The 22,690-nt window shown below is 40.8% G+C and overlaps 2 protein-coding genes and 1 non-coding gene across 6 annotated transcripts in view; all 3 read left to right on the top strand.

The window, feature by feature from the left end:
* Window positions 1-335: 335 nt before the first annotated feature.
* Window positions 336-16,913, top strand: cul2 (cullin 2). Of its 2 annotated transcripts, XM_030757124.1 has the most exons (21): window positions 336-469; window positions 1,504-1,642; window positions 1,950-2,052; window positions 2,178-2,272; window positions 5,337-5,442; window positions 5,665-5,747; window positions 7,050-7,146; window positions 8,664-8,774; window positions 9,643-9,805; window positions 10,412-10,536; window positions 11,348-11,455; window positions 11,578-11,637; window positions 11,735-11,863; window positions 11,994-12,080; window positions 12,207-12,359; window positions 12,461-12,538; window positions 12,626-12,692; window positions 13,912-14,114; window positions 14,240-14,341; window positions 14,448-14,564; window positions 16,158-16,289. In XM_030757124.1, the coding sequence occupies exons 2-21, from the start codon at window positions 1,524-1,526 to the stop codon at window positions 16,287-16,289; spliced, it is 2,238 nt and encodes a 745-aa protein (XP_030612984.1). In that variant the 5' UTR covers window positions 336-469; window positions 1,504-1,523. The 2 variants fall into 2 exon arrangements, with proteins under 2 accessions (XP_030612984.1, XP_030612985.1); XM_030757125.1 differs by lacking the exon at window positions 336-469 and having other exon boundaries at window positions 1,524-1,642; window positions 16,158-16,913.
* Window positions 16,914-18,051: 1,138 nt separating this feature from the next.
* Window positions 18,052-18,123, top strand: trnaw-cca (transfer RNA tryptophan (anticodon CCA)). The gene has a single exon. It is a non-coding gene; the product is annotated as a tRNA-Trp (tRNA).
* A 3,890-nt stretch (window positions 18,124-22,013) lies between these two features.
* The window catches only part of pard3aa (par-3 family cell polarity regulator alpha, a), a 315,863-nt gene continuing 315,186 nt past the window's right edge, over window positions 22,014-22,690 (top strand). For all 3 annotated transcript variants that reach the window (XM_030756195.1, XM_030756194.1, XM_030756193.1), the window contains exon 1: window positions 22,014-22,359. In XM_030756195.1, the coding sequence (XP_030612055.1) occupies window positions 22,240-22,359 (120 nt within the window). In that variant the 5' untranslated portion in view covers window positions 22,014-22,239. The remainder of the gene's footprint in view (window positions 22,360-22,690) is intronic.

Raw genomic sequence — 22,690 nt, 5'->3', positions numbered from 1 at the left:
AGGTTGACTCTTAAGCTGTATATATATGCAAAGCAAACACCAAACACAAAAAAGCGAAAAAACAAAACAAAACAAAAAACAAACAAACTAATTTTCTAATACTAAAAGATACACCACAATAACCCAGAGAATTTATGTCATTTTTAACGTTCAATTCCTAAGAGGTCTCCGTAGTTTTGGGCAATACCATATTAACTAGGTGTTCCTGTAATTTTGACTTGAGGGTTTTATTCTCATCAGTACAACTAGATTTAGAATAAATAAATTAAAAATATTTATCTAATATTAAATACATGTAAACATGGGAAGTGGCAACGAGATGGTTTATGGCCATTACGCTTCTTGATAACACATCGCCATCCAACAAAATGGTATAATCCAAGAGGTAGGGAAGACCTGTAAGTGAGACAAATCAAGCCTGTGACAGCGGAGAAACCGGAGTTTTATAACAAGTAATTACCGTACAGAGGTAAGTATTATCCAGAAGTCCACGCTTGACCTTAGTGAACTGTTTTGTTTGACAGCAGTACTGTGTTCTGCCGAGCTGTCAGTGTAAATGTGGGAAAATTGTGAAGAAGATGACAGTTTTGCTAGCGGTAGCTGAGCTACTGTTAGCTTACTGCTAGCCGACTGCTAGCTGATTCCCCCAAACTGTGCGGACTTGAGCAGGAAGAAGTTAGCCTGTTAGCTGGAAGCTAGTTAGCTTTTTTAGCTCGCCATCCTATTTTGGGATTGGCATTCCGCTAGCTAGTAACCTTAACTTAGCTACGTTAATCGTAACTGCGAGAGGGCTGTTTATTAATAACACTTCTTTTTCTATGATGGATATCTGTAAATGTGAAGTGGCTGATGATGTAGCAAGTTTTTCTGTGACGTGAAATAAACTGGTATGAATGACAAGACATAACACTGGGCCCAGTTTTCACCTTCTGGTCGTGTAAGTAATCTGTGATGGTACTGGCGCACACTTAGAAGTTGGTATTACTATCGAGAGGTAAAGTGCATAAGCAAGTTTAAGTGATGCTGACCCCGGTGCGTTCAGGTTTGCGCGTTAATAATGACACAATGAACTTGCCCATTGTGTTGCTCTCATCTGTTGCTGCCATACTGATGTGAGCAGGCTGATTTTGTTACACTAATTTCTGTTTGTGTACATTAAAATTTTGCATTATATGAAAAAATACCCCATGTAGGCAGTCTTCAATAATGCTGTTTTTAAATCTTTATTATGGTTCATGTGAATTTAAGAATAAACAGTCAAGAGGATACAAGTTAATTGCTATTTGGTGTCCACATCTTACCATGATTTCGTTTGTGTTGCCGCTGCTGCTGAGGCTCAGTTGACTGTTACTGCCTTAAACAAAGAAACTGTACAGTTGCACCATTAATAAAGAAACTAAAGCCAGGAACCAAGCTGTTCATTTGTTCCTTTTTTAAATCCCTTTACGCACTCCTCTTTTCATCTGTGTGTGTGTGTGTTTTGCTTCTTTTTGTTTCTCTTAGGCTTAAAGAGAAACTGTACAATGTCCTTAAAGCCACGGGTGGTGGATTTTGATGAGACATGGAACAAATTACTGACGACAATCAAGGCTGTAGTGATGCTCGACTATGTGGAGAGAGCCACGTGGAACGATAGGTTCTCGTATCCTTTACCAGCTTGCTTCAAGTTGAATTTAACCTGCAGTGTGAGGTTTTTGTTAGGTTTCAGCACTGGGTTTAAGTCAGTGAAGCCACACAGCTGCTCAGTATAGTAAATTAGTTGCTTGTTTGGATGAAGCGTAATGTCTTTAACTTTAAACACAAAATACAACAAATTTAATAAGACACTTGTGTAAATATTGATGTACCCAGCATTGTTATATTGTAAAATGGGGAGCTGTTTATTAACTTTTTAATAGCAAATGTTGTATATATTCATCCCTACCAGTCTTCCTTAACATTATCACCAGTGACATCTATGCCTTGTGTGTTGCTTACCCAGAGCCTTTGGGTGAAAGACTATACACAGAGACCAAGATTTTTCTTGAGAACCATGTTCGCCAGTTGTACAAGGTAAACACTCACAAAAGTTCTTCTGTGGTTTTCTTTTATTCCTGCCAAACATTGCTTTTTTTTGTTTGTTTGTTTGTTTGTTTGTTTGTTTTATAATAGCTGCTATGCTTGTGTGTGTATTTTAGAAAGTTCTGGACTCAGAGGAGAAGGTTCTAGTCATGTACCACAGATACTGGGATGAGTACAGTCAAGGGGCTGACTACATGGACTGCTTGTACAGGTAACGTTTCTGCTTTTTTGTGTCTGTAGTTTCATCTGGATATTAGTGAGTCACAAAGTTGATTCACCATACTGGAACCTTTTTTTAATATATAAACAAAATGACTGGACAGCTTGTGTTGTTTGAGGCTGCCATATTCACAGTATACATGTCTGTAGTCATTGTTTCGCATTGACATTGACTTTTAATTGAAGACGTGAGCCCACCCAGGTGTCTGTGTTTGTCAAGTCCACGTCTTTGTTTAGCATTCTTAAAGCCAAAGTGTACTAATTCAGCTCCCTTACAAAGGCTCAATATTCCTGCTTTTAGTTTTTGTAATATTTATTAAAATATTACCTTGAAAAGCATTGTGTGAGGTGCCAAGAGGCTTTTGGTGTGTCTTTATTCACCCTAAATCAATACTCCCTTGTAGAGCTTTTAGATCTATTTTTATGTGTGCTTCCCACCAGACTCCCTGGGCATACATATGCCTTTGTAATTTATGTCAGCCCGAGCAAAAGAGAAGAAAGTAAGGCGCTTGGCTTTAGTATTGAATCTCTTTAGGTCTTAATATAGAAGAGAGGTGCTTATTATTCGTAACACATCATTTGTGAAATACATGTGTAGTGCATTCTGTTTGGACTGAAGGACCTACTGAATCAAAACTGACCAATTAGGAATGTCAGTTTTGGTTGCTGGATTGAGCAGGCAACCGATATGCTATAAGACTACTGCAGAGGACATTTGTTGTGTGTCGTTCCCCTTGGGTCTGTACTACGAAGCAGGATTTTGGCTTATCCAGGTAACTTTGGGGTTAACCCTGAGTTTTCTGTACTACAAAGATGGCTCACGTTTTACCGTGGTAAATTACTATTGTAACTTATGCTGTGTTTACAGCATAAGTTATCATACCGTACTTTCTCCAGAGCAGGTTAGGTTCCAGATTAGAGATCAACAAATAAGAAATCACTGCCCATTGACTAATCAGTTCTTTAGAACTAATTAGTCACCATTCATGGAAGATCCCTCGCAACTCTGCAGGGGGAATAGGAGGATTTAATTTTTTCATCACTCTCTAAAGTCTTTGTGTTTCCCTGATGAACATCAGTAAGAATCTCAGATTCTTAGACGCAACTTTATTCCTTGATTTTTGTTTTATATTTTTTTTTATGTTGGCAGCAAATAATTTTAAAACAGTTTTATTGTTCAATTCAATGTTCAATTCAGTTTTATTTATATAATGCCAAATCACAACAGTCTCCTCAAGGCATTATATATTTTAAGTTAAAGACCCTAGAGTAATTACAGAGAAAACCCAAGAATCAAAAATCAACCCCCTATGAGCAAGCACTTGGTGACAGTGGGAAGGAAAATCTCCTCCCTCAGGGAGGGGCAGCCAGCTGCCACGACCGGTTGTTCATATATGATCCTAAAACAGGATGAATACTTGCAGACCTCAAGTTTGTATGTAGACTAAGCTTATATTTGAATTCTGTATTTATATTTCATCTTTACTCTCAAACCCTTAAACAGCACCAAGTTTGCAGCTGAGAGAATAAAAACTAAAACTGTCAGGAGCAGGTTATGTTCAGAGTCTCAGTTTAAAATCGTCTTCACTGAATCCTTTATTTACAGCATGTTTTAAGTACAATATAGATTCTGTGCATTTAATATGTGCTATTTGTTAAGCCATAATTGACAGAAACCACTATGTGAAGTGCAAACTGTGTGTTGCATTGTCGCGGGAATGTGCGTGTATTAATTTGGTGATTTAGGAAATGTATAAAATCTTGTTCGACTTGATTTCAATCTGCTGCTGAGTCTCTTTTACACTAGGTTAGATGGCATAGGGATCATTTTTTGGGGAAGAAAAGTCACATGGGCTGTGAAACGCCCTTTTCAAATTGGTTAGATTACTGCCAACACAAGCCCTTTTATGTGAACACACAGGGGAAACCCTGGGTTAACTTAGCCTTTTGATAACCATCTTAGTGTGACCGCTTATCCCGATTACCAATGTTAGGGTAAGTGAATCCAGATAACGGAAAGATACCCTGGGTATGTTGAGCTCGCTTCGTAATATAGAGCCCTGCTCTCTCCCAGCTTTCCTGTCAACTCTCAACTGTCCTGCCATAATAAAGGCTTTAAAAAAGCCCCCAAAATACTGACCATTTAGCCCTTCACAGTTCTTCTCTCCAGTGTTTAGTGGTACTTAACACTAGCTGGTATATTGTCAGGTCTTTGACTTAGTGCTGTTTTGTTATGTTCCCTCTTGTCAAAGTCTGAGTGTGTGAGAGAAATCAGGCTGAATGTCACAGTTATACCGTTGATGGAGGCAGGCTGCACAGCTGTGAAAACTGTGTGCTATTTAAGGTGGACTGAATTAGCCAACATGGATTAGAGCTTGAAGGCAGGTGTCAGTTTGTCTGGAAGTTGTCCTGTTGCTAACTTGGTTTTTGCTACCTTTGCCAAATACTAAGGATTCGATCACTTATATGGAATTCAGGCTATAATACTCCTTCCTCCCATTCAGTTGCCCAGCTGAATTGTGGCTTGTGTTTGCACCTGAGAAAGTTGAGAAAAGTTCAGCTTTTCAAGTGCCTGTCTCCAGCTGATCAAATTATGTTGAAAACTTGTCCAGAAAGAGCGATATAGCTGCTTGTCCAGCTTATCGATTGACATCAAAGTTAATAAATTAACACTGTGGTGAGTAATTAACCTGAAGCAGTGCACATGTGAATCCACCCTAACAGCAAGTGCATTTTCAGAATCTGAGCATCTTTCATATAAACGGGTGTTTATAAATGAGTCATCAGTCTCAGTCTTCAGCAGCATTTTAGTGTTTCTTCAGATCGCATGAATGAAGAAGTTGAATGAAGTTTTTTTTATTGCCATGTGGGTGAACAAGTTCACACATTGGAAATTGCAGTTACAGAACACCATCCAAATACACAAACACAACACACATAGGGGGATATGTGTCCTTGGGTCATGCAGCCGTTTCTTGAGATCTGATTACTCCTCTTTCCTTTCTTTGCGATTCTTTGACATCTAAACGTCTTTAATCTGTCCCCACATTGTTTAGGTACCTCAACACGCAGTTCATCAAGAAGAACAAACTAACAGAAGCTGACCTGCAGTATGGCTACGGGGGAGTGGACATGAATGAGCCGCTTATGGAGATTGGAGAGGTACTGAGCATGGGCATAAAAGCTTTGCTGCACATTTTTCAATGTACGCTGGGTTTATATTAGATAGAGATAAGGAGAGTGCTTATAATGGACAGATCGGTGGGATTCGATATCGGTGTTATATTGCATTGGTCTTCATTTCTTCTTTCACTACCTTCTCGATCTAGGATCTGTCTGCACTGACGCAGAACTAATATGCCGTCTTTTTGTTTTTCTTTGCAGTTGGCATTAGATATGTGGAGGAAGCTAATGATTGAGCCCCTTCAGGCTGTCCTCATTCGGATGTTGCTAAATGAAATCAAAAAGTATGTTTATTTAAATTTATTTTCTAAAATGTATTTCCATTGTCAAAGCTTATCTTTTGTAAATAGTTTGCTGTGCTCTATTCCATCAGTTGGCTTTGAGTGACATTACTGTAATGGCTGTCCTCCAGTGCTATATATAGAGAGAGACATTGTCCTCAGTGTTAGTTTTGGACAAGTTGGTGAAATGTTTCTACCTGAGGAGATTTTAGTGCAGATGTTTACTGAGAGATGCCAGGGTACAGCAGACAGCTATAATGACTTTAAAAAACAAGAATTGGGTGCACAAGTTTGAATTTAGTTTGGATTTTTTTTTCAAATCCTCACAAAAAAAAAAAAAAGAAATTATATATACACACACACACCCAACACTAATATTAGAAACTTGCACCTCTGCCAGATACTTTTGGTAGCCATCAACAATGTCCTGGTATAATTTTGCTTGAATATTTGACCACTGCCCTTAGCAGACAAACCTGCCAAACCAGGTTTGTGTGTGTTTGGGATCATTGTTCTGTTGGAACACTTAGTTTTGTCCAGGTTTCAACCCATCTAGATGTTGATTTGAGTTGAAGAATTTCAAGGTAATACTCCTTCATTATTCCATGCACTTTGTGCAATGTACCAGTACCACTGGCAGCAAAACAGTCCCAGAGAATGATGCTACCACCACCATGCTTGACATTTGGTACAGTGTTTTTAGGTTTGAAAGCCTCACCTTTACTCCTCCAAACATTGGTCTTGTTATTGTGGCCAAATGGCTCAGTCTCTTTCTCCAGAAAGCATTTGTTCATGTTGTAATACCAGTTCTGTGTTGCATAAATATTGCCCTTTAAAAGTACCCTCCATATTATAATTAACAGAATGAAACCAACACTGAAACTAAACCTTTCAAAACAATGTAAACTAAACTTAAACGAGCAAATTCACTTCAATACTAAATGAAAGTAAACTAAGAAAGGAATGCAAACTGAAAACAAAACAAATTACAAAATATAAAACTTCAGTAACTCTGGTTCTGAAATTTTACCATTTCTAATGATAAATTTAGTACCAAAGTATCTATTTCATCAGTGGATTTCTGTCTGATGTATATATAGAAAATGGCATTGATTTTTTTTTTTTTTTTTTTTTTTTTTAAAACAATTGGATTCTGATGGCATGCTGAGTCTGGATGCATATATTCCTGGAAGTACATAACATATACTAAGGAAAGGAAGAAAAAAACAGCATCCCCATTGTGCTAATAATTTGAGTGTGCAGCAATTTAGTCACACAACTGAAGAGCTTCACCTTGTCCCACAGTGATCGTTGTGGCGAGAATCCCAACCAGAAGGTAATCCATGGGGTCATCAACTCCTTTGTTCATGTTGAACAGTACAAGAAGAAGTTTCCACTAAAGGTGAGACAAGAAATTAATATTTTTGGTTCACATGGTACCTGCTTAACACCAACAATGTAGCCAACTTTCACAACCATAAATACCACTAGTTTTGCATTATGCACAGTGTGCAGTAGCCGTTTACACTACTCAAAAAGAATGAAAGGAACACTTTGAAAACACATCAGATCTCAATGGGAAAAAAATATCATGCTGATATCTACACTGATATAGACTGGGTAATGTGTTTGGAATGAAAGGATGCCACATCTTTTTTTGGGGGGGGGTCAGGTTTTTATTAACAGTAGATAGTGACAGGAAAGTGGGAGGAGAGCTATGGGGGAAGACATGCGGGAAATGGCAACAAACCAGGACTCGAACCTACGCCGCCCGCACCACTCACACGCATGTGGTCACCTGCTCAACCCCTGAGCTACCCCTGCACCCAGATGCCACATCTTTTGACGGAAATGGAAAATTATCACCTTACAGAGGGCTGAATTCAAAGACCCCCCCCCCCCCCCCCCCCCCCCCCCCGAAAGTCAGAGTGATAAAATGATGCAGCAGGCTAGTGCATTTTGCTAAATTTTCATTGCAGCAGCTCAAAATGGTACTCAGTAGTTTGTATGGCCCTCCCGTTCTTGTATGCATGCCAAGCATCATCAGGGCTTGACCTAACGAGACAATGGATGTTGTCCTGGGGGATCTTCTCTCAGATCTGGACCAGGGCGTCGCTGAACTCCTGGACAGTGTGAAGTAGCGTCCAGTGGACTGAAACATAATGTCCCAGAGGTGTTCTTTTGGATTTAGGTTAGGCAAGCATGGAGGCCAGTCAATGGTATCAATTCCTTCATCCTCCAGGAACTGCCTGCATATAATCAATATCAAGCTGGGCATTGTTGTGCACCAGGAGGAACCCAGGACCCACTGATCTAGCCTAATAGAGGTCTATGCGTCCCTCCATGGATTATGCCTCCCCAGACCATCACTGACCCACCACCAAACAGGTCATGCTGAACAATGTTACAGCCAGCATAACGTTCTCCATGGCTTCTCCAGACCCTTTCACATCTGTCACATGTGCTCAGTGGTGCCTATCCTGGCATTCTGTGTCAGGCTCCACGGTGCCAGGCAGTGAGCACAGGGCCCAATAAAGGACATCAGGCCCTCAGGCCACCCTCATGAAGTCTGTTTCTGATTGTTTGGTCACAGACATTCACACCAGTGGCCTGCTGGAGGTCATTTTATTAGGCTCTGGCAGTGCTCATCCTGTTCCTCCTCACACAAAGTAGCAGATACTGGTCCTACTGATGGGTTAAAGACCTTCTACAGCCCTGTCCAGCTCTCCTAGAGTAACTGCCTGTCTCCTGGAATCTCCTCCATGCTACTTAACTGACCAGATCAATATGCCCGAAGTTTAATTGACTTGATGCTATATGCTGATTAAAAAGTGTTCCTTTAATTTTATAATGACCAGTGTATGTGTATTAAATGATAAATCTTGTATGTGCTACAACAACTCTCTTCCTATGTTGCAGTTTTATCAGGAAATCTTTGAAGGGCCATTTCTGATAAAAACAGGAGAGTATTACAAACAGGAAGCCTCCAATCTACTACAGGAATCCAACTGCTCACAGTATATGGAGAAGGTAAGATAAGATGGACCGATAATGAAAGTATGTGAATGAGGATGTGTTTCAGGATGAACATGACTGTACAAGCTCCTGCAGTTTAAGCCTCGCTTTAACTTCTTGTCATTGTTGAGCTTTCGTGTGTGGTGTGTTTGTTTCTGGGGTTCTGTACGTTTTTACTTAGTCATCACAAATAAAAGAGAGACTAAAACCAAACCAAAACCAAACTAAGACTGCATCTTTCTTGAAATGACTGTGTATGTGTGTGTGTGCAGCGTCATCCACAGGTGATGCTTGTGAACCGTCAGTTCCCGTCAGCCTGGTGACATAAGAGTTTTAATCTGAATATTAGCTCTACCATTAACTCGCTAAGGCTGATCCCATGGATTTCTGGGCCACCCCGTGTGTCTGTCAGTGGCTATCTTTTCTCTCACTTGTTCACTCACTATAGGAGTAATCAGATTTATGACATAAATGTATCCCTCGAGCCTGTAAACAGGGTCATCATTAAAGCTTTATCAGGCTTTAGGACATGTGCCTCAACTTTCTGTATAATATGTCACTTAAGATACAGATCACTATGTGTTCTGACTGTATAAGACCAACAGGAATTTATAGCTATGTGGAGGCAAATCTTTTGTTTTCTCTGCTTCTCTGTCATTGGATACTTGTGTGTCCTGAAAAAAGCTTTGAGAAGTGGTGCTCTGACAGCTCTGTTTTACCATGCAATATATGTTTATTTCTCCCTGTTACATCTGTAAAATCTAATATGGCTGTGTGCACTCATCTCCTGTTTAAAAGCGTAGTAGTCATTGTCCTGTATTTGACTTGAAACAAAGCCTTCAATAATGAATAGTGTCCTTTTCATATCTTTGTTTTTGGGCAGGTTTTGGCGCGGTTGAAAGATGAAGAGGTGCGATGTCGGAAGTACCTGCACCCCAGCTCCTATGCCAAAGTCATCCATGAATGCCAGCAGAGGATGGTGGCAGATCATCTGCAGTTCCTGCATGGGGAGTGCCAGAACATCATACGGCAGGAGAAGAAAGACGGTTCGTGCGTTTGTGTGTTTTTTGGCTTGCTGACAATTGATAGGTTCAGATCATTTTAATAAACTCAAAGAACAAACACACAACTCTTTTTAACTTGCGCAAGGAGGAGAGATCCGTTCCTTAAGCTCAGCTCTCGGACTGAGCGGAAGTGATCTGTCCCGAGGGACGTCTTCCTGCGCAGCGCTTTTATTGCGGACTTTCACAATAAAATCACGTGGGTTACACAGAACTTGGTTTACAACATGTAATAAACAACATTCTCGGCTTCTTCCTTACCATATATGGTCGTAAATGTACCGTGGAATGTACATATGTAACATGGCGTACATGAGATACGTATCTTACGTGTGTTCTGTAGGCTCGAAACAACCTGTGGGTAACTACAACTTCACCACGGGTTTCCATTTCAAACATAAAAACAACAGTATAATGTGTACATAAAACAACTTATAAAAGCATACAAACAGAAGATATGATAATTCACAATAAACAGAATGGAATTTATACTATAATTCCAACAACGTTTACCATCAAATTAATTATATACTCTCTCACGCAGTACACACTTGTAATATGAAAATGATGTGTTTTGTCCTTTTTGTCCAGACATGGCCAACATGTACACCCTGTTGCGGGCCGTGTCTAATGGGTTGCCTCACATGATCCAGGAGTTGCAAGTCCATATCCACAATGAGGGCATCCGAGGAACCAGTAACCTCTCTCAGGAAAATGTTAGTAATCATACACCACTGTGTGCACGTACCTGTCTCTGCTTGTACACACAGTGCAGTTCTTGCTTTTTGGCAGCACAAAAAGTTTTTCTTCATGTCGTAGTCAGTGGTTAAACTCTGATTTTGTGTTCATTTGATTGAAGCCATTGAAGCGACTGCCAGTAAGAACCAGCGATACAGTTGATTGACATATGAAAAAGTAGAGAATACATTAGAGGCAAGGTAGGCAGCCAGAGTCTGGAATTCCTGCTCGTGGTCAACCATCTCTTCTTGTCTGGAATCCCCATTAGAGGTGTATTTAGGAATTATGTTAACTAAACTAGTGACACTATTTTGAGGTCAAAATCATTTGTGAAGTTAAAAATCAAGTATATAAACAAAACTCAAAGCCTCAAACTGAAAACTACACCCGCTGAAGTTGAAACGAGTTGGTTTCATGTTAAGCAAATGAGGGATGAAATGCTGCCTTTAGCTGGTTAAAAATAGAAGATTTTTCTGTTAGAGGATTATTTTAGCACCCTGTCTTTTAAGCTGATCTTAGTTGTGTGTTAATAAGCTACTGTAATTAGCTTAGAGATTCCAGTGTAAAAACTGCACTTATTTAAACTTGGCTGCTGCTGCATTACAAAATGTTTTTAGGGCTTTTTCCAGTTTTGTTTTGTGAAATTTTTTTAGCTGTCCATTGTTTTGAGTTTATCGGGGTCTTTTTTTTTCTGTTTTCCCACTATTGTTAAAAATTGTTACTAATGCATCTTTATATCTTTTCTGCTACCCCTCCCCAAAACCAAAAAAAACACCACACAACCACCAGATGCCAACCCTGTTTGTGGAGTCAGTGCTTGAGGTTCACAGTAAATTTGTTCAGCTCATTAACACAGTTCTAAATGGAGATCAACACTTCATGAGCGCCCTCGATAAGGTATTAAACTCTTCACTGTCTCATTGAACACACATGCTTGAGTTTTATTCTACGTTTAATGTTATTCCTCTCACAAGTCAAATTATTTGACCGACTGTGTTTGTTTGATGTCTCTTTCTCAGGCTTTGACGTCTGTGGTTAACTTCAGGGAGCCAAAGTCCATCTGCAAAGCCCCTGAACTCGTGAGTACACACACGCACAGACACACACGTACAGCGTCGCGCAGTGTTATACCCCATGTCTTGACCAGGTCATGTCCCTCCTGGTGTCTCTGTCCAGCTGGCGAAATACTGTGACAATCTGCTGAAAAAGTCTGCAAAGGGAATGACAGAAAATGAAGTGGAGGACAAGTTGACCAGCTTCATCACAGTGTTCAAGTACATAGATGACAAAGACATTTTTCAAAAGGTAACAAGAAGGTGTATCAGTAACAGCCCAGCCCAGGAGTGTGTTTTTGAGCTTAAAATAGTTGTGTGTGTTCATTTTTAGTTACTTCAGTTGTCCAAAAATATACTTTTTTCCCCTTGTTGTTCTGCAGTTTTATGCTAGAATGCTGGCAAAGCGGTTAATACATGGTTTATCATTGTCAATGGATTCAGAAGAAGCCATGATCAACAAACTTAAGGTAAATCCACAGCTGGACATTTTTTAAGCAAGACTCGTGCAATTAATTCAAAGGTTCTTGGTTTTGCTTTCCATTTACTTTCTTTACTACTCCTCTGCTCAAACTACCCCTCCTTAACCCCCACAGCAAGCTTGTGGCTATGAGTTCACCAGCAAACTCCACAGAATGTACACAGACATGAGCGTGAGCGCTGACCTCAACAACAAGTTCAACAATTTCATCAAGACACAGGAGACAGTGGTGGACCTGGGAATCAGCTTCCAGATCTATGTATTACAGGTCAGTTGTCTTCATGTAAATGTTCTTACCAGCTTCAGCCTGTGTCTCACAGTTTCAGTGTTAATGTGCAGTGTTGTGGTGTGTGCGCTCTTGGTTTACAGGCTGGAGCCTGGCCTCTCACACACGTCCCCTCCTCCACATTCGCCATCCCTCAAGAACTAGAGAAGAGCGTGCAGATGGTGAGGAGAACCGCTTAATCGTGAAAGAACGATGTTGATAGAAGAGCGCGTTGTTGGGTTAACCTTGTTTTCACCTTCCCTTTCCAGTTTGAGTTGTTCTATAATCAGCACTTCAGTGGGAGGAAGTTGACCTGGCTGCACTATCTCTGCACAGGTAACACAAATACACAAGACTTATGCAAGATGTGAGTGTAACAATGCACCATTTTCAGCACAAACAGGAGGAGTACTGTTGTGAAATACAAAACTATGTTGTTTTTCTCTGTTGGAGATTGGTTTGACTGCAATTGGACGTGCATGTGTGAAAATGATGCATATATTGTACATACACGGGATCTGTAACTTTACTCACTTCTTCGGTTCATTAAAGTGGCGTAGTGTCATTTCTCATGGCTTTATTTGAACATTTCATTAACATTGGCAACACAAGCCACAGTTCTCACACAGTATTATGTACTGTGCAGAGATGTGACAGTACATTAGGTGAACTATAATGCATGAAATCAGACGTTCCTGGTTCATGTATTTTGATATTTAAATCAAATTGAAGTTACATCCTGTATGTTGTCATAGGAACGCATCGGTTAACAGATGATCGAATATTAAACAGCAGTTCATTTGCTGTTAGACCCCGATCCATCACTTTGGAGAAATTTACAGTATGTAATAAACTCTGAACTTTAGCTCCTGTTAGCATTTTGAGATCACAGATGAATCCTGCTGGTCTGATTCTGTCTTTATTGGAATACTATGAAGTTGTATTTTATAGAAATTTTATTCTGTAGTAGATGTAAAACAATAGATTATAGTGGATGAGGCAAGACTTAACATATATTTGAAGTGTTTGGTGATTTTGAAGATTTTGAAGTTATATACAAACACATTTTGTCTTCCACACTGGCTGTAAGCTTAATGGACCCGTGTTTGTGCTAAAAACATGTTCAGATTTTGTCACGTGTGCAGCTTTAAAGTCTGTTTAACACATGTAGCTCTTTTTTTGTCCCTTGTGGCTTCCATGAGAGTAACTGGAGCAGAGTAAGATGGAGACTGAAAATGGGTGTCTTGTGTCAGAAGTCACCTTATTGTTGTTTTTTTAGCATTCTTCAAAGCGATCTTCTGGTGAGATAAGCAGCTCCAGATGTGGGAAAAACATGCACAGTCGTAATTTGTGCATGCCAGTTGTTCAACTTTTCAAACCAGTCAGTCAAATCTATTAATTTCTTCAAATGTTGTAGCACTGCCGCTATAAAAAATACCCTAAGCCTTCACCACCCTGTTGTGTATATGACTAAAGGTACTAACTGGTAGCTGGCTAGGCCTATGCTAACTTGAAAGCTTTTCAAACTGGCAAATGTAATTTGTTTCCTGTACAGGTGAGGTAAAGATGAACTACCTAACTAAGCCCTACGTTGCCATGGTGACCACCTACCAGATGGCTGTGCTGCTGGCCTTCAACAACAGCGAGACAGTCACCTATAAGGAGCTGCAGGATGGCACACAGATGAACGAGAAGGAGCTGCAGAAAACGATTAAGTCCCTGCTGGACGTCAAAATGCTCAACCACGACTCAGAAAAGGTCTCATATGGCATGTGATGTGGATCCCGCAGCTCTGCTAGTACTCCATTATCCACCATAGCTTCATTTCACATGTGTGGAAAACAGTGACGAGTGTTTAAAGAATGCTTTCCCTCTTCCCACAGGAGGAGATCGAAACCGAGTCGACGTTTTCACTAAATATGAGTTTCACTAGTAAAAGGACGAAGTTCAAGATCACAACATCAATGCAGAAAGACACACCACAGGTCGGACAAAGAGCTTTTGAAAAATAAGTTTATATATATATATATATATATATATGTGTGTGTGTTTGACATTTAAAACCTTCCCCTCTATGTGTCGGATATTTAGGAGATGGAGCAGACGAGGAGCGCTGTAGACGAGGACCGCAAAATGTATTTACAAGCTGCTATAGTGAGAATCATGAAGGCCCGCAAGGTGCTCCGACACAATGCCCTCATCCAGGAGGTGAGCAGAAGCTTTGGCCTCGAATAGATTGGTAGAAACAAAGAGAAAGAAGGCTTGTACGTACATGCCACTCTTTCTTCAAGGTCGATGTCAGAGGGATTTACTGGGATTGGATGGGATAATGTTTGCAATGAAGGGCTGTTGGAAGCCTGGGGAATAAATTTAGCATGTGTATGAAAAGTCTATTTAAAAAAAATTGTAAACTGTTAGAGATATTCTGTAATTCTGCTTACATATGAGACATCTGAATATCACATGGCCCTTAAAGCAGATAAAGAGAACCCTGTTAAACAAAGGAAATTAAAATAATTAAACTTGGTCATGTTTTCAATAAGGAAAATGAGCCGGTGTTATCTGTGGGACAAAAAACTCAACCTTGAGGATTAGCAGTAAATTTGAAAGTGAAAATAGTGGCTAACTATTTGGTTTACTTACTTGCATTCTTTCCTGTTTCTTTTTTCTATTTTCTCTCCTTTTTTTCCCTTTCTTCTTCTTCCTCTTTCCCTTTCTCTTTTCTTTCTTTTCTCTTTTCTATTTCTTAAGCCTGTCATTTCTGGCACAATTTGATAAATAGCATGTTAAAAATAATTCAAATAAAATAAAGGATTACACAGTAACAAGAGGAGCCTATAGAGAACCTATAGAGCTCATCTTGAAATAGCAAATATGTTTGGCACAACAATGCATTCAGATCACAGTTCTGTTTGCAAGATCTGCCAGACATGACAGGCAAAAAAAAAAAAAAAAAAGAAAGTGAAATTCAAGTCAGGTGCTCTCAGAATGAAGAAGGTCAAACGAGTGCATGATTTTTAGAGCGTTAAGGCTTTTGCTATGAGAGGGTCCTATTCAATCTGCCTCAAACTTGTAGTGAGGCAGTTCAGGGCTCTTGAGCGCCTCCCAGAGGAGAGCAGTTGAAAAAGGTGGTGGAATGGATGGCTGCAGTCCTTAATAATCCTCCCAGCTCTGCTGTGAACACAGGGCCAGTCAGTGAAGTCCAGTGGTGGGAGTGGAGGCCGATGATTTTCTGCGCCGTGTTGACCACCCTCTGGAGGGCTGCCCTATCAGCTTCTGAAGAGTTCCTATACCATGCTGTGATGCTCGAGACAGCAGTGATAAAAGGCCTTGAGGTGTCTAGCAGACAGGTTGAGCTTCTTCAGTGTTCTGAGAAAATGCAGTCTATGCTAGGTTTTCTTAATCAGTGCAGCACTGTTAACTGTCCACTTGTGGTCCTCACTAATGTGGGTCCCCAGATATGAGCTCCTTGGTTTTCATAACGTTCAATTTTAGCGTGTAAGGAACAGAGATATTTTAGTCTGATTTTCACAGCATGTGTTTGAGGAAGCGTTTTTAAGGCGCTTACAGCAGAATGAATTGGAAACAACTGTAAGCCTCCCCAGGTAAAACAACTCTCCTGTTATTTAGGATGAATTTCAAAAAATTAGTTCATGATAAAAGTGTGTGTGGGGAAAGAAATGGTGAATATGAATACTTCACAAATATTAACATAACACAGATATTTCAGTAGATCTGTGTTACTGTATTCTTTCTTCCTTCTATTTAGGCATTAATCACTTTTTTCTCCCCCGTGTCCAGGTCATTAATCAGTCCAAAGCCAGGTTCAACCCCAGTATCAGCATGATCAAGAAGTGCATTGAGGTGCTCATCGACAAGCAGTACATCGAGCGAAGCCAGACCTCAGCAGACGAGTACAGCTACGTTGCATAAGCAGGAGAGTCGAGCCACAGCAACACCCACCTCTGTGACTGACTGACAGATAAACAGGTTTAAAACATGAAGCAAACCACAAAACAGACTCATTCATTGATTTTTAGGTTTTGGACCATTGCTGTCTGCTCCGATCCCCGTGCAGCGACTAAAGCAAGACTGGTGCCTCCATCTTTGAAAAGAAGAAAAAGTCATCATGTCACGTCAGACAGCCACCTGACACCATCACTCATAAGGCTCTCCTCCCAACCCTACCCACTGTCTGATTTTTAAGCTGTTTACAACATCACCAGTGCCACGCACCTGTGCGTCAAAGAAAATGCCTGTAGCTGTTTGAGAACAAAGAGCTGATAAACTAGTCGACAGAAAATAAAGACAGAAACAGAGAAAATTGGAGACATCAATGACATGTTGGTGGGTACACTTTTAAAAAAAATGCTTTCTTTTCTCACATTTGCAGTTGTTGTGTGTTTATTTTTTTTTTCTTTGTTAAATGTATTAAAGTTAGGAAAACATTGTAATAAAATGGTATACTGATTATTGTATCTACTTTCAAATATTAAGACAAACATGATCCTGCTGCTTGTCAAATAAATGAATAAAAAACACATGGGTTTATGTAAACATTTGTCAAGTGGATCCATTTTGGGGGCGGGGGGGGGGACTGACTTAATGAGTACAGGTAATGTTAGTACATAAAAAGGAGGGTGCTATCTTAACACTGTAATTAAGCTGATCAAACTGATCTGCTGCCAGATAATATATTGATCATCAATACATCAAAATCAGCAGAATCCTACTATGTTCTGTCTTTTCCTGTTAAGTAGCTACAAGTAAGTGTTTCAACATTTAATATTAAATCTCAGATATGAACTAAGTCCATCCCTCATGATGGCTGAAGGGTGAAAAGTGAGCTTTGGTTTGTAGATGGAAACTGAGGACAGGATCATGGGGGAAAAAGCTGAAACCAAAGAGGTGTCCATATAAGACTTGTAGTGACAGCATAAGCCCTTGATTATGTTGATACTAGCAAAATAAATTCTTAATCTCAAGAGTTGCACTTCCTGGTTTAATAAGAAGGAAAGAAATTGATAATGGCTCCTTTTAACTGAAATGTTCCAGAGAACCATGGATCAACACGCAAAATGTGAGGAACCTGAAAATGGAAGAAACTCAATCGAGTTTAGCTAATTATGTTTATTAACCGCACCTGTGACATTTAAAATAAAGTAGATCATAATTTGACTTTTTTTTTTCCTTGAACACGTTTCCTTGTAACGTGTTTTTAAGCAGTTATATAGCACGTATTCAATAACAAGTGGGCATACATTTATATAGAATGTATTGGTACAGTCACAGTGAGTGAGGCTTACTTACAAATCAATGTGAATGACTTTAAAGTGGCTTAAAAATTGACGCCGATAATAAAAGACATCACCGATGGAAAAGATTTAAACGTCACTCGCACATGCGCGTTCAGGGACGTGCGAGGTGGGGCAGCTGTGGTAACAGCTGTCCATGGTGCTGACGCAGCCTTTGATGACACAAACGCGAATTTGTCAGCAAGGAGGACGACTGGTTGCAGAGTAGCCTGTAATAAGCCTGTTATTCACGAGATTTCTACGTGTGACTGAAGCGATCCACATAAGTCACGTAGTCGCGCATATATTTTATAAAAAATAGATCAATATTATAACTAGCCTATAGCTGGATGGACATTCAGGGCTTTGTAGACTGCTTCTATGAATTGCTATACATGCAAGACCTCGTGGCGCAACGGTAGCGCGTCTGACTCCAGATCAGAAGGTTGCGTGTTCAAATCACGTCGGGGTCATAACTTTTCACTCTTGGAAATTAGGACTGCCACACATCACGAGTGTGCGTCAAGATAATTTAACAAGAACAAGCGCAATGAAAACGCATGGACAGAGGAAGATGGATATTAATCTGTCTGCATAGACCAAAGTGCTCTTTGGCTACAGGCAAGCCAAAGAATGAAAATGGGTTTTCAAACCGGTAAAAAAAACAGTGTCACATGTTGGTGAGCTCCGGATGTGAAGAGGCAGACTGTTCAACAATTATGGAGCAGCTAGTCTGCTGCAAAGGGCCGCCCTCCACAAAGGCTTTGATCTGGGACACGCTCCGGCACTTAAAGGGAGCATGGAAAGTGAAAACTGAGCAAAAAGGTCTTATTTAAACGTTCCGAGTGTTCAAAAACTAGACCCTTGTGAATTATCAGTGCGACGTGCACATATAAACAGATGTGCAATGGCAACAGATTTTGAAGAACAAGTTCAAATGTTCTCTGACATGCTTTGGAAAATTGCAAGACATAAAGTAAATGTAACACAGCGAACGGCAGCATCAGCTAATCCATGAAAATCACACTGCTAAAGCTACACTAACACCATTCTCAGGGTTCACAGGCCAATCCCCACAAACATGGCAATTAAAGGCTCTGGGCTTAATCCGAACAAGGCAACCAGGACAAGGTGTAATACTTCTCAGAGCCTGCAGATGGGGATATTTCAGCTTTTGAGAAACACAAATGAAGCTCCGTGCAAAGCTGCAGGCTGAAGAACTCACTTCGTTGTGCATCTGAAGGAGAATTTGTGCAAAGCTTGGTCAGTTTACTTACATGTGCTGCAGTCTATGAGGAACACGGGAGTTGTGCATGTTTCCTCTGAGGTTTAACTGCTTAAAAGTCTGCCTGCTTTGCTGCACTAGTCAGAGTTAGAGGTTTGTTTTTTTGGTAGCCTTGAGCAACTAATGAATTAAAAGAAAGTTTAATTAGCCCCACCACTGGAGAAGTAACACATGTCTCAGCGTGCATCAGACTCTGATGATTAGCAGAACTTGGCTTAAACGATGTTAGACATTGCTGAGCGTGATTTAAACATCTGGAAACAAAACCAGGGATCCTTCTTTTAGAGTTGTATTGACATGTAAGCGAGGCAAAAGGCCAGTGTCTAATGATTTAAAAATCATATAGTATATATGTATATATTGTGTCCATACGTATGTAAGGAAATTAAACTGAATAGTTCCCACCAGCCCTTGGATGAACCTTGGATTTGCTGGAGTGAAGAAGTGATGGACATTTAAGCTTTGACCCTGACATGATTTGAACACTATCGTTATTCAGGCTTTACTGATACACTCACTATTAACGTGTCTTTGACCTACAGCGTGTTTTGTCTGCTATCTCCCGTACACATGAAAACACTAGTGCCACGATTCCTGGCTTTGCTGCTCTTGGGCCTTCTCTGTTTTCATACTGAACATTTAACATGAAGATTCATGTTAGGGCCAGTTATTCGTGATTTCCCCCCTCCAAGCTCATAGTCTAGTCTACAAGTTCAGTAATAATAGAGAGGCTGTTAATAGAGGTATAAAAATGTTGTATTAGGATGTGTTGGTGGCAGGTGCTGAAGGATGTAGTCAACCCCACATTTATAAGTGATGTTAGTTTGTGTTTATACGGGAGTGCTGTGCACTCTGGCAGTGAGGTAAGTCTATTATGACAGTTGAATGTGTCAGGACTCAGGAATGACCTCCTCCGCTCCTGGGACCATGTTGGAGCACGCCACATGCCTATTTTATTTATGATGCCCCCTCTGTATAGGACAAGTCTGGAAATGTGTACAGGAAGAATGTGGATTATCCTAGGTAGAACTGTGAGTAAAAAAAAAAAAAAGGACTCTATTTTGTCATATTTAGACCTCATTCTCTTCCAAACATTTGCAGCAATGCAAAGCATTAAGGCAGCAGCATGAATCATTTTAAACCTCAACCTTCTCTTAGCTCTGGAAAAATGCTTCTGGATACTTGTGCGTAGTAGAAGACCATTTGCCTTCTGCCCTCCACCCATCTTGTTGTGTCACATTTCCTTTTGAATTACTGGAGATGATCAAGTTTTTCGTTAGGCAGCAGGGAACAGATGCTTATGAGTGATGATAATCTGTGAGGAATATGAGATCCAGGGACAACACAGTATTGTCCCAAGTAGCCTACCCCCCCCTCCTCCTTCCTGCATTCCTGATGTGCAGTGGACACACTGCAAACCAGCCTCTGAACTTATCTCACTACGGCCGTTGAGGTAAGCAAATAAGCTCGATTAATGGGGGCAGAACTGACATGCTCGCAGATGCTCTCGGCAGCAGTCTCTCGTGTAGACAGTCGCCAGGGTTTTTATGGGCACAACAATATATATGAGTCTTATCAAAGTACAAGCAGATAAAGAATTCGGTCAGCTTTATCAAACCGTCCCTAGTTTACTTATGTGGGAACTTTTTCTCCAGGCACCACTAGATGGAGTATTTGTAGCATTAAAACGGAAGTGGATGGCAGAGTCCCACTTGCCGAAGTATGTTCAGTTTAAGTTTTTGCATCTATTCTGCAGTGCAAATGAACCTCATTGGAAGATGAAGTTATTATTACTCGGCCATGTGTTCTGTTCTGGTGTTAGAGACACTTCCATTGCTCCACAAGGTCAGAGCAAAAACATTTCAGGAATTATTCTATATTTTGCACTTAAGCAGTCTAACCGTGGATTGATAGCTATGAAGAAAAAGGCATGCAGTTTTTAAACCCTGAAGCTCACTTAGATTTTGGACCATGCATTGGTGGGTGGGGGGAAGTGTTCATCGTGTGCACTCATTTGGACTACATTAGGACAGAAAGAGTAAGAGCTGCAGGGAGCGAGAGGAGCTCCACAGAAAGGTTGCAGCTTTTATCAGTGAATTGGGTCATACTTTATATCCAGCCCTGGGCTGATTTTTCCTCATCCTGCTCTGCAGGTCAATAATTTATCACACTAATATATTCTTTGCAATCAGCATAGCTCAGTCAAATACAACTGGGACTTTGTTCTCAGCACCTCCATCTGATAACTTTGTCTTTCACTCTGTCTCATTTATTCAAAATGAAATTCAACATCCATTACCATATTCATCCAATCAAAGTGCGGCAATACATGAGCGCGGCTTACCCCAGTTTACCTGCACTCCTAAAGCTTGAGTCTACAGTAGGCCATCACCTTATTCTAACTCCCACACTCATGGATCTCAGTTTGATATTACCCACGGGAATGGCTTGTAGACGAGTTAAAACATTTAGCATCTGTACTTAGTAATATTTTGCAGTGACTTTTTGTAATTGTGCAAACTTGTTGCATGAAATGGGAATCCAAAATATTCCTAAAACCCTGGCTCATGCCTAAAACAAGGCAAACTATCCGGGAAAAACACCCAAGACATCCAAACCTTCAGGATCCCTAAAAAGGGTTGAATGGAGTCTACAAGTTATTTTTCCCTCCGTTACCCTCTACTGACTTAATCCATCCCTGCCCCCATCATTACAACCACCACAGGATTATAGCCGCTAATCATATGAAAATAAACAGTTTAAATGTTTATGGTAGTTATGCTGACTACCTTTCACTGCGACAACAGCTCCGAAAAACACCCGTTTTGTTTGATAAAATTTTCCATTACACCATCAGGCCCCGCCGCTGTTTACTGATAAACACCTGCCAGTGAAAGTTTTTATGATCACAAAGCAAAGAAATATGAAGTGAATTTCGATGGATGAGCCGCACAAACCGCGCTGCACTTCTCGCTGGAAACATTCTTAGTGCCTGCTCTAACATGTGGGCGCACTCGCAGCGTCGCTTGTCAGCTGTCCAGTTGTGCGCTCTCGCTGGAGAGGCTTTTTGTTGGGAAGTTTCTGTAAGTGAGTCAACACGGCACAGGGAGGACGCCACCCAGCCCCGCCGCTGGATCCTATGCTGGGCTTCTCCCTTATCCTTCGAGGACGCAGGACACAAAGACAAATTCACTTGGGTCGACAGCCTGCGGATTTAGGCTTTTCTCTTCACACAGCACCGGGGATGGTTATTGCCGTTTTGACGCGGCTTTTTCCTATTTGGAATTAACGCGGCGGAGGAAAAATGAAAGTGACGGTGTGCTTCGGAAGGACCCGGGTGGTCGTTCCGTGTGGAGATGGGAATATGAAAGTCCAGAGCCTTATCGAACAAGCGGCTATGAGGTACAAAAAGGCGATTGCAAAGGTAAGTCCCCGGCGAAACACACCTCAGCCCAGGGTGATTTTGTAACGCTTCGCGGAGCAGCGTGTCGAGTCCACACTGAAGCCTCAACATGGCGCTTTTTTTTCGGGAAAGAGGGAGAAAGAGACAGCGGCTACCCCAAGAGTCGGAGCCAGTGGAGACCCCCACGGGCCCTGACGCCCTGAAGAGTCCAGGATCTTTTTTTTTTTTTTTTTTTTTTGGACGGGGGGGGGGGGTGCGGGGGCTTTTTTGTTGTTATAAAAGGTGTGAAGCAAATGATCGCTTGTGTATAACTGCTTGTGTCATCCATGAAAAAGTTGTGGAGACACTGAAA

This window comes from Archocentrus centrarchus, chromosome 20 (genome assembly GCF_007364275.1).
Source record: "Archocentrus centrarchus isolate MPI-CPG fArcCen1 chromosome 20, fArcCen1, whole genome shotgun sequence".
NCBI classification, from domain to species: domain Eukaryota; kingdom Metazoa; phylum Chordata; class Actinopteri; order Cichliformes; family Cichlidae; genus Archocentrus; species Archocentrus centrarchus.
Note: the sequence above shows the minus strand (reverse complement) of the source record. Positions and strands in the feature narration are given on the sequence as shown.